This window comes from Octopus bimaculoides, chromosome 14 (assembly GCF_001194135.2).
Source record: "Octopus bimaculoides isolate UCB-OBI-ISO-001 chromosome 14, ASM119413v2, whole genome shotgun sequence".
Classification (NCBI taxonomy): domain Eukaryota; kingdom Metazoa; phylum Mollusca; class Cephalopoda; order Octopoda; family Octopodidae; genus Octopus; species Octopus bimaculoides.
Genome location: NC_068994.1, coordinates 3,288,866 through 3,298,837, shown reverse-complemented (window position 1 = coordinate 3,298,837; position 9,972 = coordinate 3,288,866). Strand labels below are relative to the sequence as shown.

The 9,972-nt window shown below is 39.7% G+C and overlaps 1 protein-coding gene across 1 annotated transcript in view; it reads right to left on the bottom strand.

The window, feature by feature from the left end:
* Positions 1–350: 350 nt before the first annotated feature.
* LOC106870081 (zinc finger protein 271) overlaps positions 351–9,972 on the bottom strand; it is a 13,015-nt gene continuing 3,393 nt past the window's right edge. The window contains exon 2 of the mRNA XM_014916057.2: positions 351–5,249. Within this exon, the coding sequence (XP_014771543.1) occupies positions 2,752–5,073 (2,322 nt within the window). The 5' untranslated portion in view covers positions 5,074–5,249 and the 3' untranslated portion in view covers positions 351–2,751. The remainder of the gene's footprint in view (positions 5,250–9,972) is intronic.

Sequence of the window (9,972 nt, the reverse complement as noted above, 5' to 3'; positions counted from 1 at the left end):
ACACCAGAGAGAGTAGAATGAGAGACTATAGGAAGACAGAGCTATGCAATGGCAAGGAGCCACAAAGAAATTATTCAACCCCATACCCCAAAATTTCTAGCCTTGTGCTTTTAGTAGAAAGGATTATTATTATTAAGGAAATAAACCAACAGAAACATAGGTGATGAACTAAATGTTTGTAATATTTAGTTATATCTCTTCTTATTTCTAAGTTTAAACTCCATCAGGGTTTATTGTCTTCCATCTCTCTGAGATTGATAAAACAACAACTGGAAACGTATTCAACTGACTACATTGCCACCATAACCCACCACCACACATACACACTTGAATGGTTTTGTCACATCAGAAAGTAGGACAAAATGCCCGGCTGTATTTCTTTCAGATCTATAAGTCCCAACTTCATCATTCATCTTTCTGGGGTCAATGCAACTGATTAACCCGCTGCTTTCAAAAGTGCTGGTCATATGTCTAAATTTGAACCATTATTACAATTGAAATGGCAATGCAGTGTCGATGGCACTAATGCAGTGGCCTAAATGTCTCACCCTAGTGCATTACCTCTCAGCATTTAAAAAAAAAACTGCCAACATTACATGGTGGTCTTTTAATCCTAGACAGCTTAATGGAGCTGGTTATAATAAATCAACCCATTGATCTCCTTCCTCAGAAATTAGTAACCCAGTGCCAAATCCTCATTGTTAGCACAGTGGAATTGTTGTAAACTGAATCTTTGGATTACTGTTCTCCATTGCTGACAACACTGTCTTAATTCACTCCAGATCCTTCTGACATCCCAACTTGACTACGATATACAGCAGGAAGAAGGCTGCTGTTATTTACCAATCAGATAGGTCCTGATTATAACAAACCCATGATGAAAGGTATTTCAGCAGTTGCAACCCAGTTTCTTTTTTTCTAGGTATAGTGTACCTTGGACTACATTATCCAAAGTGAGCTTCTTCATTTTAAAAACAGTGTTACCATCCCACCTCTTCTTCAGGCATCATTTTGGTTTGCATCAACCAATGTATTAATTTAATGACCCGGTTAAAAGAGGAAGGACAGCATCCATGACCCTATTAAGGGTGTCCAAGACTGGTGGAAGAATGACAGAAGTTATCATCAGAACAGAGACCTCACCTCATCACCTACAACAGAGGGTGACTATGTTTAAGAGAGACAAGGCCAAAGTAGTGGAGTTGAAACTTGAGGGAAATCTGCTAATTCTAGCAGATTCAATGACTAGAGAGGCTCCCTTGTTGATTGTAGTACATAAATATATCTCAAGACATCATCAATGAGCTGTCCCCGTAAAGATAAACTGTAAAGTGACTTGGATGAATATCCCTGGACCAGGAGATAAAAGACAAAGTGACTCAACATTTTTGTACCTGACCCCTTCCTTTGTCTTGTCTTGCCAACACAGACTATCTCCAGCCCATCACCCAGTCCACCGATGTTAATGATTCTACTTTTAGGGACAGGACATGATTTTGTCTGCCATAGACAGGTTTCACTGATCTGCTGGCAGACAAAGTCATAACAAGTGAGAAACATTGACTGCCTAAACCCAGCCAATCTTAAGGTGGTCATGAAAACTCTCTGTAAATTAATAAAACAGGACACTCTCACATTGTCTACAGCCAGGCTTCACTCAAATTATATTTTTAAATATTCCTCAATAAGCTTCACATAAAACAAGTTTTCTCAATCATTTCATTGTCATACTTTCGTTGAAATAAACTGCCTTTGTTCCAATTAATTTTTAAAACAACAAAGAATTTACTAAAATAACTTTGTCGTTATTAAGCTGATGTTTGGAGTATAAATTAAGATTAAATTTTGATGGAAGGTTTTCATTTTAAATCATGTTAGACAGGGAATTTTTAACATAAGACAAGACGTGGTCTCGGGCAGGAGGAGGTGGAACCCCACAACTTTTACAGGAACTACCAGATGGGTGAGGTTGTGAATACCTGCAGGTTGGAGCTTATTGGGAGGGTCCGGCAGGTAGAAATGATTGGATGATAGGTTTTAGTGCATGGTTTGGTAAGGAGGAGAGGCGAGACACTGAAACGGATGGAAAGAAGAGAGATGGGGTGGACTGGGTGTGCACTGAATGGGGTTGGAAGTTTATAAAAGCATTATGAGCAGAAAGCAGTATTTAAAGCTTAAATTTGATGTTTTAGTGGCCTCAGTTTCTGAGAAGTCACAGTGGAAATGTAAATGCGAACACAGGTATTGTTTTGGGAGTGGACCCACCTGCCAGTATAGGCTCGACCATTATTTAGTGCCTGTCTTTCTACATAAGGGGTCAAATTACATTTTACATTTTGTTGGTAGACAACTTCATGAAACTGTAGTGTGTATATGTGTGTGTGTGTATGTGCCTATATCTGTGAGTGTATATGAATATATGTATGCATATACAGATGCAAACACGCATGTAATTGTATTATCTTTGTATATCCATACGTGTACATGTGTTTACATATGTTTATATCTATACACACACACACACACACACACACGAGTACATATGTTTATGTGTGTATATGTTTTATATATACACACACAAACATGTACACATGTTTATGTATATGTCAATATACACACATACACACGGTAAGCTGCAACTAAACACGAGGCAAACATCTAATCATCTATCAACACAATTCAGTATTTCTGCCCGAATTCTTGCCATCAGGATTGTTCTTGTTGTTGTTGTTGTTGTGTCAGTGAAATTGTTCAGATGGAAGGTTTGTGCTTGTCAACCCCTCCAGACCCAACACTGTTGCCACTCGCACCTCGTTTGCTCTGCTTTGGTACAACATTGCAGGAAAATGCACTCTGTGTGTTTGGGCTGTTGTTAGGGCCCCACCCGGGCGACCCCCACTGGGATGACATTGGGAAACCCCTTGGCCAGCTGCCGTAGTTACCACCCCATGACTGCATCATCTGATGGTGCGTATACGATGAAGGGATTGACAACGGTTGCAGTCGCAAGGCTGCGGCAGCTGCAGCAGATGTGTGGTGCGGGGAGATGGAGTGAGGAGGGTGGGGGGACTGGGCGGGAGGCTGGAAACTCCTGTTGTGTGAGTGGGGCTCATCAGCTGAGGTATTGTGTGGGTGTTGTGATGAATGAGGGAGAGGTGGATGTGGAGAGTGCGGTGACGGAGAAGATGATGGCGTGTGCTGTTGCTGCTGGTGATGGGGTGATGGAGAATGGTGCGAGTGGTGCAAAGGGGGAGAGGTGGCAGTCTGGGGTGGATGGATGTTCACTCTGGCCGATGACTTTCCCTTCCCAGAGAGGGGGGCTTGCTGACACAATCCACTAGTGGGAGCAGACCCAGTGCTATCAGGAGTATTAGAACCACTGCCTCCATTACTATTGTTACTACCATTATTATTAGTATTAGCATTATTGTTGTTGTTGTTGTTATTGTCATTAGCAGTGTTGGGTGTGTTAGTTGTGTTGTTGTTGCTAAGGGGTTTGTTTTGGCTCAAGGCTTTAGCACTAGCTGCTTGGGCACAGGCATGGCTGTTTAAGTTGGCCCTTTGAGCAAAGCCCTTTTTACAAATGTCACACGTGTAAGGTTTTTGAATGAGTGGCGGTGGCACTACAGGTATGCGAATACATTCATGATGATTTAAGTTAGACCTCTGACTAAATGATTTCTTGCACACACCACACGTGTACGGCTTAACGCCAGTGTGTGTGCGCTCATGGATAGTAAGGTTAGCTTTCTGGGGAAATGTCTTTTCACAGTAAGAACACTGATAAGGTTTTAGTCCCGTATGAGTGCGTTCATGTATATCCAAGTTAGCTCGCTGAGAGAATGATTTGTCGCACACAGAACACCTATATGGCTTCAGGCCTGTGTGTACACGTTCGTGAATGTTTAAATTTGCACGCTGGCTGAAACCTTTCAGACATATTGCACATGTGAATGGCTTTTCTCCTGTATGAGTGCGCTCGTGTATGTCCAAATTTGCTCGCTGCGGAAATGCCTTACGGCAGTATGAACACTGAAACGGTTTCTCACCAGAGTGCGTGCGTTCATGTATGTCCAAGTTAGCACGTTGGCTGAACGACTTGGTACATACTGAACATGAGAACGGTTTCTCTCCAGTATGTATGCGCTCATGGATGTGTAGATTAGCCCGGAGAGAAAATGCCTTGTCACAGACAGAGCACTTGTAAGGTTTAACACCTGTGTGGACACGTTCATGAATATTCAAATTAGCTCGTTGGCTAAAACTTTTTTTGCAAATACCACAGACGAACGGTTTTTCTCCAGTGTGTGTACGTTCGTGGATATTCAGGTTGGCTCTCTGAGGAAACGACTTGGGACAAAACGAACACTGAAACGGTTTGATGCCTGTGTGTGTACGTTCATGGATATCCAGGTTGGCACGCTGGCTGAAGCTTTTTTGGCAAAAACTGCAACTGAATGGTTTCTCTCCAGTGTGGGTTCTCTCATGAATCTTCATGTTTGCCTTCAGAGAAAATGATTTTGGACAATAGCTACATTTGAATGGTTTCTCTCCGGTATGGGACCTTTCATGGATGTGTAGATTGGCACGTTGGGCAAATGCTTTCCGACAGAAAGTGCAGTTGAAGGTTTTCTCTGCTGTACTCGCTGAAATGGTTCCAGAACCTCGACCACGACCCCGTCCTCCACCTCGGCCCACCCCTTGGTTAGGGTGGGAATTCATGTGGGGTAAAAGATGGGAGTGGCTGAGTGAATGTGAATTGGAATGAATGGCATCGGCGTTGGGTACATTGAGGCAGTTCTTGAAGTTGCCGCCATTTTTACCAGATTCTGGAAACGGTTTCCAGCACATACTGCCGTTGTCGGGCAACACCTGTTTGTGGTCAGTTGAATGCTGAGAATGTGGTGACATTGGGCCCTGAGGTGTTGTTGAGGTAGGGGGGTGTGCTGAAGGGGCCGACCCATTGTCACTGCAGCCGTTCAAGTGATGGTGGTCAATCTGGGAGAAACCACGGCTACAGATGTCATAGTCAAAAGGTCTATCCACTGGGTACATTGACTGTACCGGGTACATTTTAGCCCTTCAAGTAAGAGATAAAGGAGAGAACATTAAGATGATGACTAATCCATTTGGATCACAGATCTTCTATGGAGTGAAAGATTATTTCAAATCTCCTCCCTCAAACACTTCTCAGCAGTAACTCACAAATTATTGATATCTTGTCCTTTGGTATTCTTTTCACACGTTTTCTGGAAAAAAAAAGAAGAAAAAATACAATGAATATAATGAAACAAATTAATAATAATAATAATAATAATGATGATGATAATAATAATCCTTTCTGCTTAATAATGGCTTCAAATTTTGGCACAAGGCCAGCAATAATAATAATTATTGTTTCAAATTTTTGGCACAAGGCCTATAACTTAAGTGGACAAGGAAAAGTTGATTCCATTGACGCCTCCCATATTTGAATGGTGCTTTATTTTATTGATCCTAAAAGGATGAAAAAGTTGTCCAAGGCAGGATTTGAACTCAAAATGTAAAGAGCTGGAACAAATACCACAAGGTATTTTTTTGACATTCTAACAATTCTACCAATAACGCACATCACACGTACAACATCCAACGATCCACAAACCAAAGGGGGAACCCTCTGTGGGGTCACTGATAGAAGAAACAGGAGATGAATTCACTTCAAGTCATATCCTACCATCTTGAAAAAGAAACAAATTGTATAAATGGAGTTGTACATAGAATAAATTTAGGCTGTTAATAGATTTGATGATAAATGTGTCTAATTTGGGCCAATCTTGGAATAAGAAGAGAAATGACAAGCCACAAAGCACACACTGTACAGAGATATCACTCTGCTCCACCACTAGCACCACCAACTCACTGAATAACATCATTTACTGGCACATTGCTGGTTATGGTGACAGTTGCTCCAGTGGACCCAACTAACGGAACAGCCTGCCCCGTAAAATTAACATGCAAGTGGCTGAGCACTCCACTGACATAGTTCTCAGGATGATTCAGTGTGAAACAGGACGTGACAAGGCTGACCCTTTGAAATCCAGCTACAACTCATTCTGGCCAGCTAAGTAAACTGGAGCAATGTGAAATGGAATGTCTTGCTCAAGAACACAATGTACCATTGGGAATCGAACTTGTGATCTTATTGTAAGCCAAAATAAACCTAGCCACTTATCCATGTCACTTCTCTTAACATCAAACAATAAAAACAATACCAATCTGCACATCACATACTCTACCTAATCACAACACATCTCCCATGGGTCCTCAGAAATGGAAAACAGATGTTAAATGATAATTCAAACCAATAACTATTATAATGATTTAAAATATTGTCACAATGTTGTGAAGGTGGGATGCAATGTTCTGACCTCCAACACACAAAAGGGATGAAAGTCAAAAGATTAATCATTAGTTTTCTTGATTTTCCCCACTTGGCCACTGCCTGGAGTGGAAGAGAACTGGACCCCCTCTCAGTAAATATTTTAAATCAACCTCTGGAAAGATGAAAAGCAGGTTAAATTTGACAGGATTTGAACTCACACTATACATAAAAAGATGTGCCTAAAATACTGCAAAATATTTGTGAAGTAGACTTCTTAACCACATAGCCATGTCAGCAGACACACACATAATTACCTTCCACAGTTTCAGTTACCTAATTTCACCCATTAGCTATCGGTTAACCCAACAGCATAATTGTACCATGCTCAAGATACCATGTAAGTGGAACAAAAGTTGGACCTATCTCATTATAAAGTAGCATTGTTAATCACATTGTTAATACCTTAATTAGTTCTAGTTTTATTAATCCATGAAATGATAAAGAATAAATTTGACTGCAGTGGGATTCCAACTCATAATGTAAGGATGAAATTAAACATCACAAGGCACTAAACTATTCTTCTTTAAATAATCTCAAAAGACTTATTTTTAAAGGTAGGTAAAATGGGAATCTGTGACTTTCATACTTTTCTCAACTAACCACATGTCTGAATCATTTGCTCTACAATTATGTTTTGGCTCAATCCCACTGGATGTGATTTTCAACATTTTTTTTTATCCCCAGCACACTGAACAAGGTCCAAAATAAGTCATGGCGCACTATTAGCTTTTAAGAAACAAGTATTGGAATTGTTTTGAAACAGAGAAGGATGTAGGTACAGCATTCAGCTGCAAAAAAATGTAAATATACTGATGTAGTGGACTGAAATTATCTACAAAATATGCTGGCATTTTCTGACTTGACCTTGAAACTTATGGTACACAAAAGTTTGCAGCAACCTTGTAGCTACAAATAGCTACTGTAAGGGAGCAAAACTATACAACACAAGGCACTATGATTTCTGACTTCTGCTCAAACAATGATGATTTCTAAGAAGGCCGCAATGGATTTAACTGACCCTGTATATGACTGGTAACTCAGTTCATCAATCTCTTAACAAAAGCCCAAGACCACAAATTAGGGAGAAGCAGTCAATTTGATTAACTAACCCCAGTTCTTGATAAGTTTTTATTTAATTGACCCTGAAAAGCAAACTTGACCTCAGAAAACAAAGTGCCATAACTAAACACTACAAGAGGTTTTGGCCAGGATCTGTATTAATTGAACATAGAGGGATGAAAGGCAAATTTCATCTTGACAGGATTTGAACACAGAACATAAAGAACCAAAATAAATACAACAAAGTATTTTGTCTGACATTTTAATGAATCTACCAGCCAACCACCAAGTGTGCCAAGCTGTTAGTAGATACCACAATGAAGAACAGTCCACCTAGCCATAAGTAGGTACCATAGTATGGTACGCAGGAGAAGCTAGAGACGTACTATCCATTGGTAAATGTTTCTCATCTATTTATGATAGAGATCAGAGGTGAAAAACCAGTTCTATCAGATAGAGATTAGAAGTAAACAATTAAAAAAAAGAAAGAGATTATAGGTCCCCACCTCCATCACTTGACAACCGATGTTAGTGTGTTTACGTCCCCGTAACTTAGCGGTTCGGCAAGAGACCGATAGAATAAGTACAAAGCTTACAAAGAATAAGTCCTGGGGTCGATTTGTTCGACAAAAGACGGTGCTCCAGCATGGTCGTAGTCAAATGACTGAAACAAAAGAACACACACACACACACAAGGACCCACAGACCACCGAACTAAAGATGAAGAGGTATAGACAAGAGAGAGCTGTTTAAATGTACGTAGCAGGTGTGAAAACTGTCACAGATGAAACCTCTAAGAACCAGTCAATAACTTTGAAACATCAAACGTACCTCTACTACAAGAACAGTTGAAGACTTTTATAAAATGGAGACAGATCAGCCTGATGTGGCTTTTAAAATAGTAATAGGAAAAAAGTGAAAAACTCAACACGATACAATGATTATATTAGGGTTTTTTGAAGAAAGAAACAAAAAACCAAAGCACCATAATTCGGAAATGTCCCACTTCTGCACCTCTACCCCTTCCACTCTATAAGGTAGCTTAGAACAGAGTTACAAATATGACACGGAAGCCATTTTCAAACGGGGGAGGCAAAGTGGGGCGGAGGAACAGATTGAATGAGATGTTAATGGCAGTGGTGACGGTGGTGGCGTTTTAAAGTTTATTGCTTGAACCCAAAATTGCTGCACTAAATTAGGACGAATTTCTCGGGTTTTATTTTATTTCTTTCTCTCCGTCTCCGGTGCCACTGCTGCTGATTTTTATTAAAAAAAGAAAAAGAAAAAAAGTAACAGAGGAACTAAAAGTAAGGCAGGGGTGGCTGGGAGGGTGGGTAATTTACTGGCTGGGAAAACCTACTGGATCTCTCTCTCACATTATATATACACGCATGTGTCTACATATATATATATATATACATACATACATATATATATATACATATATATATATATATAGAGAGAGAGATATATATATATATATATATATATATATATATATGTATATATACACACACACACTGATGTGCAGATGTGGGTAACTGGACAGGTGGTGGTGAGTCACCGATGCACATATCTAGCAATCACCGTCACTACCTGTTTTTCTCTCTCTCACACACATATATATAATGCCAACCATATATATTTAACACCCTTTACAACAATTTCTGTCCCTCGTCTCACACCCACACATGTATGTATGTACATTTATACACACACACACCTCTACATCTGTTTACACATCCACTCACACGGGGCACCATTATGTGTGTGTGTGTGTGTGTACACAACATGTTATGTACGAAGATGAGAAATGCTCTGTGAAAGAGAAGCGCCAGTAAGTGTGTGCACTGACGTCAAAGAAGATTAGAAAACAGCTTCAGAGTTTGAAATCTGAAGCTTTTACGACATGTGTAGATGGTGAAAGAATTTTGAAAACGAAATTGCCTGCTTAAGTTGCCAGAACAGTAATTTAAATCACTTCCAGCACCATCTTCTAAACTGTGAGTGAGAGAGAGAGAGAGAGAGAAGTTCGCGAGTTCTTTACAGCTTAATTAAGGTGATTTAATTAAAACTACAAAAAAACTACCACGTACAATTTTGAGTAATACTTCATATTAACCGGCAGCTATATACATATACACACACACACACATACATACATACACATATATATATATATATATATATATATATATATATATAGTGTGTGTGTGTGTGTGTGTATTAATGTACACTATTACACCGTAACAGCCGACAGGACACATACACAGAATATAACTTTGCAATTACCCTACAGAAACACGTAATACACATTGCATTCATCCATACATTTTAATGCCATCTCAACCACCACCACCACCACCTCACATAATACGTAATCATCACACTTACTGTTATCTATGTGTGTGTGTATATATATATATACATACATATACATACACACACACACATATATATATACTAGCAGAGTGGGAAAAAGTTCAGTGTCC